The sequence below is a fragment of the Pogoniulus pusillus genome, chromosome 13, assembly GCF_015220805.1.
Source record: "Pogoniulus pusillus isolate bPogPus1 chromosome 13, bPogPus1.pri, whole genome shotgun sequence".
In the NCBI taxonomy this organism is placed as follows: domain Eukaryota; kingdom Metazoa; phylum Chordata; class Aves; order Piciformes; family Lybiidae; genus Pogoniulus; species Pogoniulus pusillus.
The window spans coordinates 20,914,509-20,935,678 of NC_087276.1; the positions used below are offsets into that span (position 1 = coordinate 20,914,509).

The following is a 21,170-nucleotide window of genomic DNA, read 5'->3' on the forward strand; positions in this document are numbered from 1 at the left end:
ACTACAGCACAGGAAGTTCCATGTCAACATGAGGAGTAGCTTCTTTACTGTAAGGGTCACAGAGCACTAGAACAGGCTCCCCAGAGAAGTTGTGGAGTCTCCTTCTCTGGAGACTTTCAAGACTTGTTTGGATGTGTTCCTGTGTGACCTGCACTAGGTAATGTTCCTGCTCTGGCAGGGAGGTTGGACTTGATGATCTCCAGAGGTCCTTTCCAGCCCCTAACATCCTGTGATCCTGTGATGGGTCTAGCTGAAAGCAGTAGAATCGACAGATTGCACCCATACTGGCTGAAATCCAAGTAGAGAACTGGAGAAAGAGTTGTCACAGCACCCAGCAGCAAGGAGAGATGGAATAGGAGATGTCATCCAGCAGTGGCAAATGGATTTACTACCTGGCAAGAGAAGCTGCCCAGTTCCTCTGGGTTGCAGCCCAAAGGTATCAACAGAACCTCCACACTGGACTTCCGAAGGGCAGACTGCAGCCTATTTGAGGAACTAACTCAGAAAGTTCCTTGGGAAACAGCTCTTAAAAACAAAGGGGTCCAGGAAAGTTGGACCTACTTCAAGAAAGAACTCCTGAAGGCACAGGAGCAGCTGTGCCGTTGTACCGGAAGATGAGTCGACAAGGGAAGCAGCCAGGCTGGATGGGCAGGAAGCTGCTGAAGGAATTAAAGATAAAAAAGAGAGTGTATTGCCCTTGGAAAAAATGGGAGGTTTCCCAGGAAGAGCTCAAGGATGTTGCTAGGTCTTGTAGGAAAAAAAATAGAGAGGGAAAAGCCCATTTAGAACTTAGGCTGCCACTGCTGTTAGGAGAATAAAATGTTTCTGTAAACATATGAAAGGCAAGAGAAGGGGCAAGAACAACCTCCAGTCCTTATTAGACAGAGAGGGGAATACAGTGACAAAGGATGAGGAAAAGGCAGAGGTGCGTAACACCTTTGCCTCAATCTTCACTAGTGGGACAGGTTGTCTCCAGGACAACTGGACTCCTGAGCTGAAAGATGGAGCCAGGGGCCAGTATAGTCCTCTGTAATCCAGGAGGAAGCAGTAAGGTACCTGCTGAGTCACTTGGATCCTCACAAGTCCATGGGGCTGGATGGGATCCATCCTAGGGTGCTGAGAGAGCTGGCAGCTGAGCTGGCCAAGCCACTCTCCATCATATATCAACAGTCCTGGCTCACTGGAGAGGTCCCCGAAGACTGGAAGCTGGCCAGTGTGATGCCCATCCACAAGAAGGGCCAGAAGGAGGAGCCAGAAAACTACAGACCTGTCAGCCTGACTTCAGTGCCAGGCAAGGTGATGGAACAGGTAATCTTGGGTGCCATCACAAAGCACCTACAGCATAGCCAAGGAATCAGGCCCAGCCAGCACGGGTTTAGGAAGGGCAGGTCCTGCCTCACCAACCTGATCTCCTTTTATGATCAGGTTACCCGCCTGGTGAATGTAGGGAAGGCTGTGGATGTAGTCTACCTGGACTTCAGCAAAGCCTTTGACACAGTCTGCCACAAGCTCCTAGCAAAGCTGGCAGCTTGTGGCTTGGACAGATTCACTGTGATATGGGTCAAGAACTGGCTGAAGGCCAGGCCCAGGGAGTGGTGGTGAATAGTGCCACATCCAATTGGCAGCTGTCACTAGTGGTGTTCCCCACGGATCAGTGCTGGGCCCAGTCCTGTTTAATATCTTTATTGATGATCTGGATGAGGGGATTGAGTCCAGCATCAGTAAGTTTGCAGATGACACCAAGCTAGGAGCAGGTGTTGATCTGTTGGAAGATAGGAGAGCCCTGCAGAGGGACCTAGACAGGCTGGATAGGTGGGCAGAGGTCAATGGGGTGAGATTTAACAAGGCCAAGTGCAGGGTTCTATATTTTGGCCACAACAACCCCAAGCAGTGCTACAGGCTGGGGACAGAGTGGCTGAAGAGCAGCCACGAAGAAAGGGACCTGGGGGTACTGATAGATAGTAGCTGAAGATGAGCCAGCAGTGTGCCCAGGTGGCCAAGAGAGCCAATGGCATCCTGGCCTGGCTCGGGAACAGTGTGGCCAGTAGGACAAAGGAGGTTATTCTGCCCCTGTACTCAGCACTGGTCAGGCCACACCTTGAGTACTGTGTCCAGTTCTGGGCTCCTCAATTCAAGAGAGATGTTGAGGTGCTGGAACACGTCCAGAGAAGGGCAACAAAGCTGGTGAGGGGCCTGGAACATAAATCCTATGAGGAGAGGCTGAGGGAGCTGGGGGTGTTTAGCCTGGAGAAGAGGAGGCTCAGGGCAGACCTCATTGCTGTCTACAACTACCTGAAGGGAGGCTGTAGCCAGGTGAGGTTGGTCTCTTTTCCCAGGCAAGCAGCAACAGAAGAAGGGGACACAGTCTCAAGTTGTGCTGGGGGAGGTCTAGGCTGGATGTTAGGAGGAAGTTCTTCACAGAATGACTGCCATTGGAATGGGCTGCCCAGGGAGGTGGTGGAGTCACCATCCCTGGAGGTGTTCAAGACAAGACTGGATGAGGCACTTAGTGCCATGGTCTAGTTGATTGGCTAGGGCTGGGTGCTAGGTTGGACTGGATGATCTTGGAGGTCTCTTCCAACCTGGTTGATTCTATAGTAGGGGAGACCTGGGAGGAAAGTCTGCTGGGAGGGTGGGCTGTGGGGAAGGGCTGGGCTGCTGGGAATGGGGAAATGGGGGACCACTTTTGAGCCCTCTCTGTTTTCAGAGGAGCCTGTGGCATATATAATGTTGAGGGGACCTCCTAGAAAAGCCTTCTGGCATACCTGCTGGATTTCCAGGAATTTGGAATAATTTTCCTCCCCCACCTTGTGCAAGAGCTGCCAGATGACTTTGTTGTGTGCAAAGTACAAGGCTTGCCTAACTGGCATTCTAGGAAAGGTTGTTTCCCTCACTGTATGAGGTATTTCTCTCTGAAAGTACACACCTTCCTCATACACAGAAGTGTCAATCCTGCTTACCATTCCTAATGTAAGATTCCTTCCCAGCTTTTTTGTTCTGTTTTTACATAAGACTTAAATTTATAATAATCAAAGATTATTTTATAATCAGTTGTTTATTACATCTTAACCATCAGTGAATGCAGTGTCACAGTTCAGTGGGTATAAATCACAACATTCTAACAGTCATAAAAAAACTATTTAGCATGCAATGAAAGCTCATTAGAATTGTAGTCACCGACAGCATCTCCATCTTCCTGTCTTTGCCATCTCTAAACTCTGCAACAGGGCAGTCTTTGTCTAACACACAAAGATGATTTTAAATGCATCTGTGTCATCAGGCTTTGGAGAGGCTTGCATTGGTGCATCCTTGTTGGTGAAGCTGACACAATGAGATGATGATCATTAGATGATGAGAAAAGGACTTAAAACCTTTTACAACCCCCAAGACCACAAGGACAGATCTGACACACACAGCACATCATCTGAAAGCAGTTACTCATCCTCCTGCTTCATTAGCCCGTAAGCAAAGCGTGCCTCCCCAGGCTAGCACTGCTGGTGCCATCTGCCACTGCCAACCTGTTGCCAAACACTTCCCATTTGTCCATATTTCTCTCTTTTCTTGCCTTCCTCCCACAGCCTCCTTTGTCTTGGAAAATACATTGTCATAACTTTTTATTTCCAGCTGTGTAGTAACAGCTATCAATACTATTTTGGTACTTCAATTAAGGCATTTGCTGGTTTGAAGTTAAAGAAAGGAGCAGGTGTGTTAGTGGCACTGCGCAAAGCTGCTGTCTTACCAGGGTGCACCACGTGGAAAACACTGCTTCAGAATTCCCACTGACAATCAGATCACCTGTGGGACTGATTATGGACACTCCTTTGCAGCCACCACCCTGTTGGTTTGTGTGCTGTCACGTTCCTGCCTCGGCAGGTTTATTCCAAAAAGCTCTGCTGCAGGTGTTTCTATAATCACCTTCTGTGCGAGGAGAGCTGAGTTCTAGCACAGGCACAGGCCTGTGTCTCCACTCGTTCTAGAAATCTCCATGTCTAATGGCATTTCTTGACTGGATGTGATACATCATCGTGGTGTCTGCCATGGCCAGGACCCATGGAGGATCCAGTTCAACTACAAAACAGGAGAATGCTGTGAAGCAGAGTGGGGACTGCTAAGCCTTACCTTTTTACGAGGGAAAAGAGCCAGGTATGCTTACAGTGTCAGCATTTAGATGTCAAAGGAATAAACCCAAGAGCAATCCTTTCTGCAGTTTTCCCAGAGGACTGGAGCTCTTTGGGATGAGCATTTCAAATGGTGTGGCTTGCGTCTCAGATTGTTCCAGCAAACATTTTCTTCAGAGGCATTGCATTTAAGCTGCTTAGTTTTAAAAGTGTCTAAAGGTGACACAGCCTTCAGCAAAGACTGATTCAGTTGCTTTCCTCCAGAAGAGGGCTTCAGAGGTACTTGTGGTTTCTGTGCCCAGGTTCCTCACCTCTCCAGCTGCTCTGCTGGTTGTCTTGGAGCGTACACTACCAACAGATGAGTTCTTAGTAAGGATTTAAGTGACTGCTAAGGATTTAATCTTAAACCTAAGATCTCTTCCCAACACTGAAGACTACATCTCCACTCTCAGGACCAAAGAAGCTCCACCACCCTGACAGTGCCTCAGCAGGTCTTCATTTTTTGGAATAATACTGACCCAGGGGTGAATTTCCAGAGCTCTCCTTTGCTGTCCTCTAGATACTTTCTTCTCCTTACAAGGTGCTGGCTGCTACCATGCTTTCTACAACAAAGGGTTTGTGATGCTCCCTGAGGTGGCATTTAGAACCACAGAATTGTTTTGGTTGAAAGAGACCTTTAGGCTCCTGGAGTCCAACTGCTACCTCAAGATTGCTGTCACCACTAAACCATGTCCCTCAGCACCACCTCTGCACAGCTCTGAAACCCTTCCAGGGCTGGGGACTCCACCACTGCATCAGTTCCAGGGCTTGGCAACTCTTTCAGTAAAGAAATTACTCCTCATGTCCAAATTAAACTTCCCATGGCACAACTTAAGACCATTTCCACTTGTTGCTTGTTTCCTGGGAGAAGAACCCCCACCTGGTTCCAGCCTCCTTTCAGGGAGCTGCAGAAAGCCAGAAGGTCTCCCCTAAGCTTCCCTTCCTCCAGACTGAAGTACCCCAGTTCCCTCAGGTGCTCCTCATCATCCCTGTTCTCCAGACCCTCCCTGGCTTCGCCACGCTTCTCTGGCCGCCTTACAGACCCTCAATGCCATTTGACTGAGGAGCCCAAAGTGACTTTTCTGTTCTCCTAACGTGGATCGGCCTGCCCAGACAAGCAGCACTGGAGCCCTGCTGTCCACAGGTACCCCGGGAGAAGCTGCTCGGTGCCGCAGCGATGGTGTCTCATCCAGCACCGCATCACCCACCCGGGAGAGGCCCCGCGAGTGCGTGGAGAGCTTCGGCGTGAGCTGGGAGCGGTTCCGGCAGCAGGTAACCCACCCGCGGCGGGCGCTGGCCCTGGCCTGCCTGCGGGAAGGGCCTGGAGCGGCGGAGCTCAGCCGCGGGACAGAGCCGGACCCTGCACCACCGCGGCCCCGGCGCCGCCATTTCCCTCACCCTCCGCACCGGGGGCGCCGCCCCCCATGGCCGCCGCCGCCGTCACATGACGGAGCCGCGGGATTGGCCGCTGCCGGCGGGGCCGGGCCGGGCACCGCGCAGGTAGCAGAGCCCTGTCCTGGAGCTCCCGGCCCGCCCCTCTCCCAGCCCTGCGGCTGCAGCGGTGCCCTCGGGGTCGCGGCGGTGCTGGCGAGCCCGGTGTTCCCCGTCGTGGAGCTGGGGTCCTCGCCCAGTGCGGGACGGCCGGTCCTCGGCGGCTGAAACCCCGCTGCAATTCGCCGTAGGCTGGAGCCTAGCTCGTCTGCCCCTGCCCGTCCGTTCCCGGAGCGGACCGGCAGAAGCGCAGTTGGAGCTGATGGCGCACATGCGTCAGGAGGAGGAGCAGTGGTTCTGCCACCTGCGCGCCGGCCGCGGGGAGAGCGCTGCGAGCCGCACCTGCGCAGGTAAGGGGCCGGTGCCGTCAGCTCTCAGCCTGGCCGGGAAGAACGGCTTCAGCATCCTCACATCCCACCGGAACGAGCGGGAGAGGCGGCACTGGGTCAGACCTTCCAGCTTTGCTGCTGCCTCTGGCAGAGGCTGGTACTGGAGACCCAGAGAAGAGCAGACCGGCAGTGGTGCGTCCCTGGCTGCTTTCCCAGGCCCAAGCACCCTGGGTCTTCCCAAAGCCCTGCACTAGATGTGTGATGTCTCAGTGCCTTGCGGCTCTCTGGGTGTTTTCTGAAGCGGCAGGGGCTGTAGGGCTTGTGACAGCTTGCAGCAAGGAGCTCCACATCTAATTGACCTGGTTTATGAGTTGCTGCCTTGTTTGCTTTGCTTCGAAGCTGCCTTATAGTAGTTCACTTGATGCCAGGAGTTCTTAATTTAGAACAGACAGTGTAGGATGAATCCCTACCCACACCACAGGCCACTAGTGTTTTTGTAGTCCTCTCTGATATCTGCTATCAGCCCAGCAGAATGGGCTGTTGAGTTATCTCCCATACAGAGCTGTTCTGTGCCTGTGATCATTCATGTCATTCCTCTGCATCTTCCTCAGCTTGTTAGAGTTTCTTTGAAATAGGAGATCTGTCCTGCCCCTTGCACGCAGCCAGGATGTGGGCTTTGAGCAGCAAGGCAGAATTCTGTGCTCTTTTAATCTTCATGTTTTGCCCAACAGTCACTGACGTTTTCCCTGCCTAGGAGCTGCAGTTTTCATCCATCTGCTCAAACTCTAAGGTGCTGTTCCTCTCTGCAGTTCTTGATGTTTCCCCCTCTCATTCCCCTGTCACTTTCTTGCTTGGTATTGTAAGGCTCATAGTTTACAATCGGACTTTGTGTCCTTAAGTCGGAATAACACAGAACCATCAGCAGATGTTTCCACCTCCCTTTTCCTTCTGAGGGTCATTCATCCCATGACAGCTTAGTTTCTTGATCAGTTTTGGTGAAGTGTGACTGTCTTTTGTTAATGCCTTTGGACTCCAGATCTCCCTTTTGCTAAAGCGTGTGACATCTCTGAAGAACTCCAAGTGATTTGTAAGATGAGACATCTCTTCCAAAAGCCATGCCAGCTCTTCCCCAGTCTGTCCTCTTTGGCCATGTAGTGATGTTAACATCAACCCAAACTGGCAGGGGACGTGGAAGAATCACACTGTCCCTCTTGCTTGTTCACCAGCCACCTTTCACAGTGGATTTGTTCTGCACTAACAGAAGCATGAAGTTACATTTCTTCTGCTCTTAAGACTGGCATAAGCCAGGCTCCATGTGGGCTCTCTGTCATGCCTTAGGGCCAGTGTCTTCTTTCACAAATTCCACCACAGAGGGAGTTGGAAGGGACCTCTGAAGATTATCCAGTCCAATCCCCCCTACTAAAACAGTCACCCACAGTGACTTGCCCAGGAACACAACATCCAGGTGAGTTTGGAATCTCTCCAGAGAAGGAGACTCCACAGCCTCTCTGGGCATGCTGCTCCAGGGCTCAGCACCTTCACACCAAGCTAGTTTCTCCACCAGTTCAGCTGGAACCTCCCGGGTTCCAGTTTGTGCCTGTTGCCCCTTGTCCTGTTACTGAGCACAAATGGCAAGAGCCTCGTCCCACCCTCTTGCCTCCTGTCCTTCAGATATTAATAAGCATTGATAAGATCCTCTGTACATATCTCTCTGCAGTACTAGCAGTACAAGATCAAGGAGGCCCCTTCTGCTGCAAACCAAGTAACATTCAGCTGCACAAGGCAGGTCCTCATGGCTCTCCTCTGACTATCAGTTCTGCTTCTCCAGATGCCGCATCCTTGAAGAGCAGCCACCTTTCCCATTCCTGGAGTAAACTTCTGGTATGCCAGTAACTTCTGTAAATCCAGGTTCTGGCAGAGCATGCAGAGCTATTGCTAGGGTTTGTTCCTGCAAACACTCTGAGAAATCCACTGTGTAGTGTGGAGGGAAACATCAGAACTTTTAATACCTGAAGTCAGCCCTGGATTTTTAGATTTTGACCCCTTCTGATTTCCCCTGTCTGAAGTTTTCTGTCCTGCCTATGATTTCTCTCTGGATTCTCATTTTATTGCAGCTAAAGATGGGATTGTGACCCACAAGGAGGAAAATGCTTACCAAGGCATTCCTGGACCAGCAGAGCCTGAGGGTTTAGCCTCAGCATTCTCCAAGGAGAAAAATGTCCAGAGTCCTGCACAGGACCCAGTCCTCCCACACAGGTCAGAAAGGCTTCAGAGACCTTTGGGGAACAGGCAATGCCGAGTGATGCTATGCGGAAAGAGTTTCAGGAGGCTTCCAGATATTATCCAGCAGAGAAATCCTTCTGTGAGGAAACTGATGATATGTGGGGAGTGTGGGAAGAGCTTCCAGGTGAGCTCCAACCTGATCCAGCACCAGAGAATTCACACTGGCGAGAAGCCCTTTGCTTGCACTGAGTGTGGAGACAGTTTCCGGCAGCGCTCGCATCTCATCCAGCACCAGAGAATCCACACCGGGGAGAGGCCCTACAAGTGCTCAGAGTGTGGAAAGGGCTTCAGCATGAGCTCAAAGCTGATCCGGCACCAGGTAACCCACACTGGGGAAAAGCCCTACAAGTGTGCTGAGTGTGGGAAGAGCTTCTCTGGGAGCTCACAGCTGGTCCAGCACCAGCGAGTGCACACTGGGGAGAAGCCTTACGAGTGCAGCAACTGCGGGAAGAGCTTCAGCGTCAGCTCAGCCCTGACGCGACACCAGCGGGTCCACAGCGGCGAGAAACCCTACAAGTGCACAGAGTGCGGGAAGAGCTTCAGCCAGAGCTCTGAGCTTATGAAACACCAGCGAGTCCACACCGGCGAGAAGCCGTATGGATGCTCCGAGTGTGGGAAGGGCTTCACCGTCAGCTCAGCCCTCATCCAGCACCGGCGGTTCCACATGGGTGAGCGTCCTTATAGGTGTACCGAGTGTGGAAAGGCCTTCACCGTGAGCTCCCATCTCATCCAGCATCGCCGCTTCCACACTGAGGAGCGTCCCTTTGCGTGCACCGAGTGTGGTAAGAGCTTCCTCTGGAGATCAGCCCTGCTCCGGCACCAGCGGGTCCACACCGGGGAGAGGCCCTACGCCTGCGCTGACTGCGGGGACAGCTTTCGGCAGAGCAGTCACCTCATCCAGCACCGCCGCACCCACACCGGGGAGCGGCCCTACACCTGTGCCGACTGCGGCAGGGGCTTCGCTGTCCGCTCAGCGCTACTCCGGCACCAGCAGATCCACAGAGGTGGAAAGCTCTAGGAGAGGTGAGCGTGAGGAGCTCCCTGAGGAGCAGAACCCTGCATCTCTCCTTTTGCTTTATTGACCACTCTGAGACAGGTGAAAGCAATTTCTTTTTAGGAGAACAAGTCCTAGAAGAGAGAGGTGAAGAGTTGAAGCAAGGAGCTGAATCTGAGGAACACCCAAGTGACACTCCAGGGAAAGGAGGTGGTGTCCAGTGGGATGGTGCTTGGGAGGTGAAGGAAGTAGTTTGAAAAAACTGGAGTGTGCTTGGTGCTGTATTCTGGAGGAAGGTCAATTCCTCATCTTTTCTCAGTGCATGCATCTTTGGGACCATTTGTAGAGTGAACCAGATGGACAGCCTTGCACCGTGCAGCCCTCTGACTAGACAAACAAAGGTTCTTGCTTTCCTTCCCTGCTGCTGACTTAATCGGAGGCTCTGAGTTACCTCTCTCAGTCTGGGGGTCTGGGCCTGTGGTACAGAGGAGCCAAAAGCCTGATGCCCACTGTGCTGTCCCAGGGTGGGCTGTGCTCCAGGCTGTCCATGCTAGGGGGTGTCCAGTGAGTGCCTGGTGGGGTGCCGAGTGGGGCACAGAGCTCAGTTGCGCTGGTGCTAGTCGTTGCGGGACCGTGTAGCACTAAGCGCCCCCCTGGTCCCGGTGGGAGCCGAGCGATGCATTTCTATGAAGCTGCCGAATAAAAGCACCGCTGCAGGCCTGCGCTGCCACAGCTTCCTTCCCCCCGGACCGGCACCGCACCGCCTGCGCCTGCGCGGCCGCACCGCGGCGGCCGTTGGCTGAGGGCGAGGCGAGGGGAGGGCCAGAGCCGCTGAGTGGCGTCGCGGCGCCCGCCTCTGCCAATCGGCGGCGCCCGCCCCGGCCGTCCCTGGCTGCTGATTGGCCACGCCGTGGCCCCCCTCCTCGCCGGTCCATAAATGCGAGGCGGCCGGGCCGGGCCTTTGTCTGGCGCCGCGGGGCGGAGGGTGCGGAGCGGTGCGGTGAGGTGAGTGCGCGCCGCGCGTCTCCATGGCAGCGCGGGGGGGGCACGGGCACCGGCGGGCCGGACCAGACCCGACCGCGGCCGCTCCGGAGGTAACGGGGCCGGAGCCGGGTTGAGGCCCGGGGCACTTACTGTGACTTCCCAGGACTTCCTCACGCCGTGAGTCTTTCCCCGTGGGTCACTGCTCAGCCTGCTCCAGTCCGTCCCTTGCCGTTTTCCCGACGGGGGCATAGGAGGCCGGGCTTCTCCGGAGCTGCCGTGACCTCCCCGCAGCAGCCGCGGTCGCCCTGCTCCTGGTGGGCCCGGTACCCTGTGGCCGGGAAGCCTGCTGCATTTCAGGGCCGCGTCTGTGCACCTTTCGAGCCGTTAGAGCTAGGCAGGGGCCTGGAAGCAGAGCCGGGCCCATGGTTCTCGTCTGGCTCTGCTCGGCCTCTTGCCCTCCCAACCCCGGGGAGGGCTGTCTCGGCCGCCTTGCCTCAGGCTTCCTGGTGTGCCGGTGTCGTCCCGCGTCCGCAGCGCCTGCCCGCGAACGGTGTGCTTGTGACTAGCTGAGCTCTGGCAGTGTGCCGGGCGGCAATTGTCAGGTCTTCTAATCTCCTTCTGCTCCTGTGGCCGAGCGCCTGCACAGCAGCTGAGGAAGTGTGCCAGAACAGTTGCCTCATCCCTGCAGTGGTTCCTGCGTGCAGCCTTTGAAGGATACCAGAGTGTCGGGACAGGAGCCCAGTGCTGAGTTCTTGCTGTGGTGTGGGGACATTTGACTTTTCTGGACTCAGCTGGGCTTAGTGGAGGACAAAAGCCACTGAGCTGTCTTGCTGTCCCTACTTCTCCATTGTTGGGTGAAACAGATGTCTTATTCAAGCCTCGCTGTGCCTAGCACTTGTACGCAGTGCTGCATCGCATACATCAGCTCTAAGTGCCTGTCACTGGCCGTGCTGGGGCAGGTAGAACAAGCACTGTCTCTCTCCACAGCAAAGGCAGTTCCATATATTCATAGGTGCCTGTCTCTCTGTGCTCTCTCCCCAGAGCTAATTCTGACTCAGTTGCCCTTTGCATTGTTCTAAGTAGTGTGAGAAAATGAATACCTGATGCCTGACACAAGGGCTAAAGTGCAGAACTGGATGAGATCTGTAAACGCACCAAGAAGTTTTACTCCTTGAGCAATTTGTTGACATGCTGGAGCACAGTCCTGGGGGACAGAAGCAGTGTTTGCATGGGCACTGCTAGAAGTGTCTTAGATTTTAATCATTGCCTACATTTGGACTATGTACAGTTGAAGTCTTAAACTTAGCTGAGCTCAGGTAATGTAGTAGCTTATTCTGTGAGGCTCTGTTTCCAGCAGCAACCACTGCAAAATACTTCCCCAGAGGGTGGGGAAGATGTGAAGCTGTCGTGATGTTAAATCTTTGATTCTTCAAGCTGCCAGGTCTGTGAGTTCTGGAGCTTGTCAGCTGCAGTGAAGCTTGGATAGGCCCAGCCTCGCTCCACTGCTTGCTGAAGCAGGGATGTCAGCTCTGTGTGTGGGGATACACCTCAAGCTGCATGCTGGTTGAACAGCAGACACAGGCTCTGTACTGGGTGCCTCTGAATTGGAGAACTTCTCCTAATGGTGTCTAAGCAAAGCTAGGACTTCCAGTCCTACTTTCCTGCAGTATCAGAGTCCTCATTCCTCGGAAGGCATGAGATTATTTGGATTAATTGCCTACCTGCTTTGAGAACAACAGCTGTGCATCTTGAGTGTGGAGCTTGCTGTGGAAATGTGTATGTGGGCAGAGTAATTGCTGGTGAGATACAGATGTTTTCTTGGAAGGTTTGAACACCATTAATGGGGAAAGAAATGTTTGGTGTGCTGAGGGATTGTGTAGCAAACCTTGTCTCTGCTCTTCAGTCCTGCTGTCCCAACTCCTGTAGCTGTTGAATTTCTCCCAAGCAGGCTGCTCCAGGACACTGAGGAAGTATGTGCTGACTGTGAACATCAGCCAGGATTCTGATGAGCAGAGCTCCTCATAGCAAGTGAATGAATGTTCCAGCTGCTGCAGTGGAGGGAGGAGGTTTGAACCTCCCTCTGAGTGGGCAGGACACTGCTACTTTCAGAGGAGCAGGATGCTCTGAGAAAGCAGAGCTCTGAACAGTGATCATGTTGCAGGATTTGAGCTGCCAGTTTTTGGATTGGAGCAATGATGTGTGGTGGCAAGAGAGAAAATCATTGTGACTTCCTTGTTCCCATGGATATTCTCATGCCAAAAAGGACAGGGGTCTGTTTTGTTTCCTGAATTTGTGGGTCACCAGGGATGTGCTTATACTAGAGATAGTATCAGGAAAAATCTAAGCTTCTGTATTTTCCAGTTAGTGAACTGTCCTCACCTCAGGCTAAAGGGACTGGTGTGGTGTCGTCACTGCCCTGCCTGTCACTATAGAGACAATCATATCTGATCGAGTCTGCAGAAAAAGCTCTGGGAGATACAAGGCTGAGAGTGCACCAAAGTCCTTAGGTGACTCTCTGTGTGCTAACCCTCCTTCCAACAGCAGACATAGTTCACTGTTGTGACCAGCTGTGCTCCTGCAATGCCAAGGCTGAAGGCTTCTGAGACCCCATCAGATGTCCCCAGTGTAGCATGGAGAGCAAAGTTCCATGGTGGTGAATGCTGCTGAGCATGAGTGTGCTGCAAGGGGTGAGTGTGGAGTTCTAATGAGCAAGTTAGCAGCCAAGTCTTGTACGGTAATGACCTTAGGAGCCACATGGAGGCTCTTCAGCACCTCTTGGCCCTTGGAAGAGGCCTGAAGTGCTCTTTGCAGTTCTTCTCTCACTTAGTGCTTTGTTAGGTGGTGGCAGCAGCAGGCCTGGCAGTGTGCACACCCTGCTTCCAGGACTCTGGCATATCTGGCACATAAATTGGAACCAGTTTGTCTAGCTTAATTTTTGAATCTGCATTTCTTGCCTGGTCTGAAGTAAGCTGAGCAGGAGGCCAGGGTGTCATCAGGAGTGGTGTGTCTGTACTGGCAAGAGGCTAAATGTGCTGCAAGGCAAGCAGGCTGTTCCATGGCAGGCTCCTGGCTGAGCCTGAGCAGGTTTTTCCCCTTTGCCTTAATTTTCTTTCTCCTTAATGGGCACTGGGTGTTTGAAGCTGCAGCTGTGTGAGGAGCAAAGGTAGGTACTGTGTGCTGAATTGGCATGAAGGTGAAATGGACAATACAGCACCTGAACCTGATTCCTTCTCACCTGAGCCCTTGTGTTGTCTTTAACTGTCTCAGCTGTGTCATCCTGCTCAGATTTCTCTACTGGGGTGGGTGGGGGGATTGTTCTGTGCACTTTGCTGTGGATTGGGGCAATAGGAGTGTGGGGCTGGCACCCCGATGATGACTCCTGCTGTGCTGGGCCAGCTGGCATCGCAAAGTGATGTTTTGGGGTCATTCCTCCCCTTGGGCAGGCTCTGTTCCAGTGAGCCGTTTGTGATGCCAGCAGAAACCTTCATCCTGATGATGTCCCCCAGACTGAGCACCATGCCTGAGTGGGAGGCCTTGCTGTGCTGCACCCAGAGATGGGTGCTCAGACCCTGCTCACAGTGTTCCTGGGTGGAGTGTGAAGGGCAGAGAAAGTGGCTGTAAAGCAGGGCTTGGAAAGTCGGGTGTGAGAAACCAGAGGGCTGTTAATTTGTAACTGCTGTGTGCTTCATGTGAGTGGGTGGGTAGCCAGCAACCTGATGAGCTCCCAGCCCCTAGACACAATTCCAGCAGCAAGCCTGGAGAGGCAGCCCACCAAGGGACACCCCTCTGAAGAGGGGAGAGCATGAGGGATGCCTCTGTCACCGAGAATGCTTTCTAAAGAGCCAGCAAGCAGCTTCCTTGCTTCTCTGGCAAGGTGATGCTTTGCATGAAGCTGATTACTTGTCCATTGTATAAATTAGATGGCTGGATTTGAGGCTTAGCTGGAGTGCTCAGCTAATGTAGGCCAAGTGTCTTACTCCTGCTTCTGGCTTAGTTTTGTGTCCTGCCTCCTGTCCAAGGAGGGCTTTTCCCTTTTGCAGATACAGAGGGAGAGCCCAGTAACTGCTGGGGTTTGAAGTAAACTCTGCTAGGCAGAAGAGGAGAATGGTAGCAGGAGCACATGCAGCTCGCTCTGTTTAGAGGGCAGCTGCTTTGGCTTCTCATGTTGTACAGCCCAAGGGAGGCAGAGCAGGGAAATCTGCCCCTGCTTTGGAAGCTCCCCCTCATATACTCTGTTTCAGGCAAGGTCCTTGTTTCCCTCTGGGCTGCCTAACTTCAGAGTTTAGCTGGCCTCATTTACTGCTGCTTGTTTTGGGGGGAGGAGGCTCTGTACTGCTGTAGGAAACAAGTAGCTGCTGCTTCCTTCTGAATGGAGAAGTGCTTCCTTTTCCCATATATTCTGCTTGGAGTCTAACATTGGATGACATTTGGTAGCACCAGAGGAAAGCAGCTTGCTCACCATTTCGGTGCAGGTTGTTGCTATGTAAGTCTGTGATCATCTTCAGCCAGAGGCCATCCTGAAGTGGGAAACTTAACGTAGGGTGCTTGCTGTGCTGTAGGTCTCCTCTGAGGATGCTTCGTGAACTGGACTAGTGTTGAGGTTCACCTGAGGTAGTTGAACTGAGCAAGCAACTCTGCTTCCTTGAAAGCATCTGGTGTGCAGTGGAAGTGACCAGCAGCTGCTCCTCACCACCCTGCATGGGAGGGCAGTTCTGAGCTCTTTAGTGGACTGCTCAGCAGTTTGTGCCATCCCTTTGCTGAGGCAGCTTCCCTCAAACTCCTCTCTCATTTTGCCTTTCAGCTTGTCTGATCTGCAGCACTGACCAGCAATGCCATCTGCCACGGAGAGCCCCGAGGGGGGAGAAGAGGGTGAAATCTTGCGCTATGAGGAAATAGAAGATGACAGTGTCAGGTGAGCCCTGTCTCACGACGTGGCACAGACACAACCTTGGGCAAGGCAGGAGACCTTCCAGGTAAAGCAGTGACCTTTCTCCTCATCTAGAAAGGAGTGAGGAACTCCCATTAGGTGATCAATCCAATATATATGCAGTAAAAACTACCCTGGAAGAGTGGAAGGGATGGGAAGGAGCAACCTGCTGAAGGCTGCCAACGAGCGGTTATGTTTTCAGTCTCTGCTATCAGACTGGCACTTCTGAAACGCTTTGACCACTTGGCACTTGCCTTTGTGCCTTCCTAGCCACAGTGAGCCAGTTTTCCATGGCTTGTTCAGCAGCCTCATGTGATAGCAGCTCCTTGTTTTGAAAGATGACTCTAGAGTGGAACTCTGCCTCAGTCAGCTGCCTCTTCTGCCTTTGCAGTATACCTGCTGGTCTAGGCAAGGAGCTTTCTGTGGAGGTTAGTTTGAAAGTCATTCACACGTGCTCTGAAAGCTAAGGCTTCAGATTTGGAACATGAGAAGGGTGGATAGCATGCTTCCAGGAGTACCTAGATAGGTTGGTTGGCTTCTCACTGACTTGGCAGGCTCAGGTTCATGAGAGGCTCTGCTGGCATATCCAGGCCTTGTCTAACTTATCGGCTACAGTGTTCAGCTACTCATGTAGGACTGGAGCAGTCAGAGTTTGTCTCTTACAGCTAACATGTACATGCTGCCTGGAGCAAAGTAGTCATCAAGCCTGTAAGGTGCCCTTTGGCATTATCTTGAGGGACATTATGCGGCATGTGCAGGGCAACCCTGTGAGCAGGCCCAGTCAGCATGGGTTCATGAAGAGCAGGCCCTGTTTGACCAATTTAACTCCTTCTGCAACAAGGTAACCCACTGAGTGGCTGTGTGCTGATAAAGGTGGGTGACCCACTGAGTGACTGTGTGCTGGTAAGCTGACAGCTGGGGTTGATCTTAGAGGGCTTTTCCAACCAGTGCTGTTCTGTGGTGCTGAATGATGGCTCTGCACCAAGCTCCAGGCAGATGCAGCAGCTGTAACCTAAAGCCCCAGGCTGTTTAGAAGGGCAACCTGCAGAAAGCTGCCAACACATTTGGGATGCAAACTTTGTAAGGATCTTCTTGCCCTCCTTTGGCTCTCATCTCCTCTCCTGCAGCTGATACTCAAATTTGAGAAGCTTAGGGTCCTGCATATGCACACATCTATCCTTACCTGGGCCTTTCTCCTTCTCCAGAGTGACTGGAAGGATACCACCAAGGCTCCTGTGCCCTTTAGCATGCCCTGTTAGCTGCTGTTCGTATACCTTCTTTGCTAGTATTGTTGGGATTTACATGGACTGAGACACAAAAATCAGGGTACAGTTGTTTCAGTATCATGGCTCTGAGGCCCTTGGAAGCCCCAGCTCTCCCAGAACTGTAAGTCTGGGTGGCACATGGGTGCCTGCATCTGTGGAAGGAACCTCTGTCTGCTGGCCCCCTGCTGCTTCATGATAGGACTGGCCTGAGGGATCCCACCTTGTATCTTCTCCAAAGTGGGCCTGAGATGGTAGGGAGTGGGGAGATTCCTCCAAACACAGCAGACACGAAGTCATTACTGCATATGGACATGGAGTGAGAGGAGCTCTCTCTGTCTGCCCACAGTCCCACCGACCTTTCAGAGCTGTTGAAGGAGGGGACCAAGGAGTCCCATGACCGTGCTGAGAACACCCAGTTTGTCAAAGACTTCCTGAAAGGACGCATCAAGAAGGAGCTCTTCAAGGTGAGTGCTGCTCAGCTCCTGTGGCAGCTCTTCAGTGTACCCAAGGACTGATGCAGAGCCCCACAGCTCTCCATAGGACATGGGGGGAATTCATACTGAAGAGTCAGAACTGTGGGTAGGCCTCTGCCTGTGGCTCCTGCTTGGTGTATCCCTACTGCTGGGACCAAGGGGGTGGGGAGCACACTGACTCAGCACAGCTTGGCTTAGGTGCTGGGCTCAAGGCAGGCATGGCTGCAGCACAGGTACTGGTGACATAAGCTGTTCAGGAGTGAAACCCTGATAGAATTACTACAATCACTCCTCTGGAGATGGCTGCTCTGCATGGACTTCTGACTGGGTTGCTTTCTCCTTTCTTTTGGATCTGAGCAGCACTGTCTGATCCTGAAGGTCTTGGCACATACAGTGGTCTGCTTTAGCAGAAGGCTGTTGATGCTAGTTCATGGAATGGCTGAAAAGTGGGCCAGCAAGTCAAAGTGCAAGGTCCTCATCTGGGTTGAGCCAACCCCAGACAAAAATCCAGGCTGTGTGCAGAGTGAGTTGAGAGCAGCCTGGAAGAAAGAGACGTGGGGGTGTTGGTTGCTGAGAAGCTCACCATGAGCCAGCAGTGCCCTCATGCAGCCCATAAGGCACCTGTGTGCTGGGCTGCAGCAAGAGGAGTGTGGGCAGCAGGGCAAGAGAGGAAATTCTGCCCCTTTGCTCTTGTGAGACCTCCTCTCAAATACTGCATCCAGTTCTGGTGTCTCTAGCAGAAGGACACAGAGCTGTTGGAGTGTGTCTAGAGATGGGCCACAAGATGACAGAAGACCCAAAGCAGACAGCTGGTAACATCAGACTAATTCTAAACTCCTGCTCTGTAGGCACTGTTTAGTTGGAGCATAAGCAGAGAGGAGCCTCTGATCTTTCAAGTGACACATGCCTGATACAGGTTATCCAAGCTGCTTTTGTCAAGCCTAGGTGGCTGCTTCTGTGCTGACCCCACACCCATACATGGGGAGTAGTCACAAGGTTAACATGCCAGTCCTGTCAATAGCTTCTCACATGAGCTGTGCTTTGTCCCTAGCTGGCCACTGTGGCCCTTTACTTCACCTACTCTGCTCTGGAAGAGGAAATGGATCGCAACAAGGACAGCCCAGTCTTTGCTCCTCTGTATTTCCCCCTAGAGCTTCATCGGAGAGAAGCCTTGGCCAAAGACCTGAAATATTTCTATGGAGAAGACTGGGAGGAGAAGGTGAAGTGCTCTGAGGCAACTCAGCACTATGTGGACAGAATCCATCATGTGGGACAACATGAGCCAGAGCTGCTAGTGGCTCATGCTTACACACGCTACATGGGAGACCTCTCTGGTGGCCAAGTGCTGAAGAAAGTAGCCCAGAGGGCCCTGAAGTTGCCCAGTACTGAGGAGGGGATCCAGTTCTACACGTTTGACAGCATTTCCAATGCACAGCAGTTCAAGCAGCTCTACAGAGCCAGGATGAATGCCCTAGACTTGGACAAGAACACCAAGGAAAGGATTGTGGAAGAGGCCAATCGAGCCTTCAGGTTTAACATGCAGGTACTAAAGTACTCCAGCCCTTAGATGTGTAGGGGATGCTGCTTTTGGGTCTGGATCAGGTTAATTCAGTCCAACTGTTCATCCTGGAATTGGTTTGGGTCAGAGACCACCAGAGCCCCTTCTTGAGGAGGTGGGATTCTAGTTTGAACAGTTCTTTGGGAGACAAAACTGGTGTGGGGCAGGAATTCTTTCTCTGCTCCAGCACACAGCCATGCCTTTGGTTAGGGCAGAACTGAGATGACTTCATTACAAGATTCCTGTGGGCTGTGTGGCTCAAGCAGTGATGGAAGCAGAGACAGCCTCAAACAGTTGGAGATCTTGCACCACACTGCTCACATTCAGTCTCATGTCTGACATGTTGCTTAATGGCCAAAAAGCATCTGTAGCCTTTTGTTCCTTCCCCTTTCACGAAATCTGGCTGGACTGCTGCTTGCCCCAGGGGCTTGAACAGAGTCACAGAACTGTTGAGGGCAGAAGAGGTCTTTGTGATCCTAAGTCCAGTTGGTCACTGCAAGCTCACAATCCCACCACTACTACTAAGTTATTAAATTTAGCCACTGAATGGAGGCTTTAATCTGTACCTTTAGCAGGTCTGTGTGGCTTAAGATGGTCAGAAATGTGGTGGGATAAGGTTGGCTCCTATGTCAGGATCCTTACGAAAATTGCATTGTGCACAGAGTGAAGCAGTGAGCCCAGAGAGGCTCTGCAGCCAGAAGGGAAGAGGCTGTTGCCCTTGTACTCCCTCCACATCAGGCTGGGAGGTGAACAGCAGCAGGGTGATGCTGTGTTTGTCTTGCTCATGGGTCTGACTTGACGCTGTTGGACTGGGCTGTGCCTGGTGTCAGCACAGGTCCATCTGCAAGGGGCTCTGAAATGGACAGCACATTCTGTCTCTGGGGGCAGGGAGGCAGAAATGGGGAGATGTAGGGTGGATATTAGTTAAAACTCCTTCCCCAACAGGATTGTCAAGATCAGGCCCAGGCTGCTCAGGGCAGTCCCCATCCCTGGAGGGGTTTCAAAGCTGTGGAGATGTGGTGGTGAGGGTTGTGGTTCAGTGGTGATGTGGCAGTGCTGGGGTAACAGTTGGACTGAATGAGCTTAAAGTTCATTTCCAACCTAAATTGTTCCCTGATCCCATGATTCTTGCCTGTTCTCCAGACCTTTCCAGGGTGAGGCTGAAAGCTATCAGGCTCTGCTTCTTCCTGTGCTCACTATAACCACTTGCAGGTATTCGATGAGCTGGACAAGATTGGCAGGTCGCTGCCAGAAGCAGCCCAGGACGGAGGCTTTCCAGTGCACGATGGGAAGGGAGACGTGCGCAAATGCCCCTACTATGCAGACAAGCTGGGTAGGTGTGGGCAGCAGCAGAGCTGCCCCGCGCGCCTGGCACGGCACCCACAGCACTGACGCTGCTCTCTGTGTCCTGGCAGGTAAGGCTGGATCCAGCTGCCCCTACCACACTGCTGCAGCCCTGGCAAAGCAACCCCTGATGCAGCTGATCCTGGCAGCCTGCGTCGCGGTGGCAGCAGGAGCTGCCGCCTGGTACCTGATGTGATGGGGGCAGCGGCGCGTGGCTCCGAGGGGTGGCAAGGGGAGAGGCACGTGCCCAGTGTCCTTCAGACTGGTCTCTTGGTGGTGGTGAGTTGGCTGCGAGGTGGGAGTAAGAAAGGAGGCAGGACTCCGGGGTCATTGAAGACTCTGTGCACCAATAGCTCAAGCACTGTCATGTAATGTCTCTAGCCGACTGCTGCACGGGACTGGTGTGGCGTCAGGATGCCACTTCAGCACTGCCCTGCCCAGGCTGGGGCAGCTTTTTAAGGCTAGAGATGTCTTGTCCTGTGCTGCCAAAGGCTTCACATGCTTGGCTTTTCGTTTCCTGCTGGGAGCAGCCGCTGGAGGGAGTTTCCTGCCCAAGCCTAACATTGCGAATGTGGCATTGGTCTTTTCAGGGGACAGACTGTGTGCTGCCTGGAAAAACTTGAGGCCCCAGCCGTGCTGCATGGCTGTGCTGTGGGGCTGTTAGCCCAAAGGAGTGTCCTGCTTGGTGTGGTGCCCTAGCAACCAGGTCTGACTGGGGCTGGAGAAGGTTCCCCGGGGCTGGAGACAGGATCATGTGTGTGGGTTGAGGCATCAAACTGACCAATATGTATTGTGCAACTCTGGGGGTGTGGGGTAGGTTTTGTTCTAATAAAAAGTTGCAATGCTGTAGCTGAGGACAGCCAAAAGCACTTCACTCGGAGAGAGTGAACGTTACTGTGAGGTGTGCAACTGGGGTAGGTAGGCACGCTGGGGAGGAGGTTAAAGGGGTGATGCAGAAGGGTACAGATTCCCATGCTGTTGTCTTTGTCTCGTTCTGACTCATGCACTCCCTGGGCTTCTCCTGCCCTTACACCTCACCCTGTCCCTGCTGCCTGCCTTTGGCTTTAGCCAGCTGCTGGCAGGAGGTGACCCAGTGCCCTCATGCTAGGTGAAGGGGCCCAGCCGAGACAAGGCTTCCCTGGAGCAGGGGAGGTGCTCTGGGGCACACAGCTGCCTCAGTCCCTGGGCTTGATACCAGAGGTACCCCTCTGCCTCCCTTGATCCCAGGCTTGGGATGCTTTTCTGCTTTTCAGCGGAGTGCTTGGGGACAAGGAGAAGAGCTTCCCCATGGGCAGAGCTAGGGAAGCCCCAGGTGCAGCTGAGGAATGAGCAGGAAAAGCTCCAGTTAACCTTTCTAGGGTCTCT

General features: G+C 53.0%; 2 protein-coding genes across 3 annotated transcripts; both read left to right on the plus strand.

Annotated features, from left to right (window-relative positions):
- The first annotated feature begins 5,267 nt into the window (after nucleotides 1-5,267).
- On the plus strand, nucleotides 5,268-9,278 carry LOC135180733 (zinc finger protein 436-like). Of its 2 annotated transcripts, none has more exons than XM_064153451.1 (2): nucleotides 5,268-5,429; nucleotides 8,092-9,278. In XM_064153451.1, exon 2 carries the CDS (start codon nucleotides 8,280-8,282, stop codon nucleotides 9,276-9,278), a length of 999 nt encoding a protein of 332 aa, XP_064009521.1. In that variant the 5' UTR covers nucleotides 5,268-5,429; nucleotides 8,092-8,279. The 2 variants fall into 2 exon arrangements, with proteins under 2 accessions (XP_064009521.1, XP_064009520.1); XM_064153450.1 differs by lacking the exon at nucleotides 5,268-5,429 and adding an exon at nucleotides 5,911-5,998.
- A 5,785-nt stretch (nucleotides 9,279-15,063) lies between these two features.
- HMOX2 (heme oxygenase 2) lies at nucleotides 15,064-20,674 on the plus strand. Its single transcript, XM_064153452.1, has 5 exons — nucleotides 15,064-15,150; nucleotides 16,777-16,894; nucleotides 17,955-18,446; nucleotides 19,674-19,794; nucleotides 19,877-20,674. The coding sequence occupies exons 1-5, from the start codon at nucleotides 15,068-15,070 to the stop codon at nucleotides 19,999-20,001; spliced, it is 939 nt and encodes a 312-aa protein (XP_064009522.1). The 5' UTR covers nucleotides 15,064-15,067; the 3' UTR covers nucleotides 20,002-20,674.
- Nucleotides 20,675-21,170: the final 496 nt, after the last annotated feature.

Excerpts from the sequence above, each read along its gene's own strand:
- HMOX2 (XM_064153452.1), top strand. The coding sequence starts at position 15,068 with ATGCCATCTGCCACGGAGAGCCCCGAGGGGGGAGAAGAGGGTGAAATC. Across the intron at positions 16,895-17,954 it reads TCAAGAAGGAGCTCTTCAAG|CTGGCCACTGTGGCCCTTTA; the intron begins GTGAGTGCTGCT and ends CTTTGTCCCTAG. Across the intron at positions 18,447-19,673 it reads CCTTCAGGTTTAACATGCAG|GTATTCGATGAGCTGGACAA; the intron begins GTACTAAAGTAC and ends AACCACTTGCAG.
- LOC135180733 (XM_064153450.1), top strand. The coding sequence starts at position 5,911 with ATGGCGCACATGCGTCAGGAGGAGGAGCAGTGGTTCTGCCACCTGCGC. Across the intron at positions 5,999-8,091 it reads TGCGAGCCGCACCTGCGCAG|CTAAAGATGGGATTGTGACC; the intron begins GTAAGGGGCCGG and ends ATTTTATTGCAG.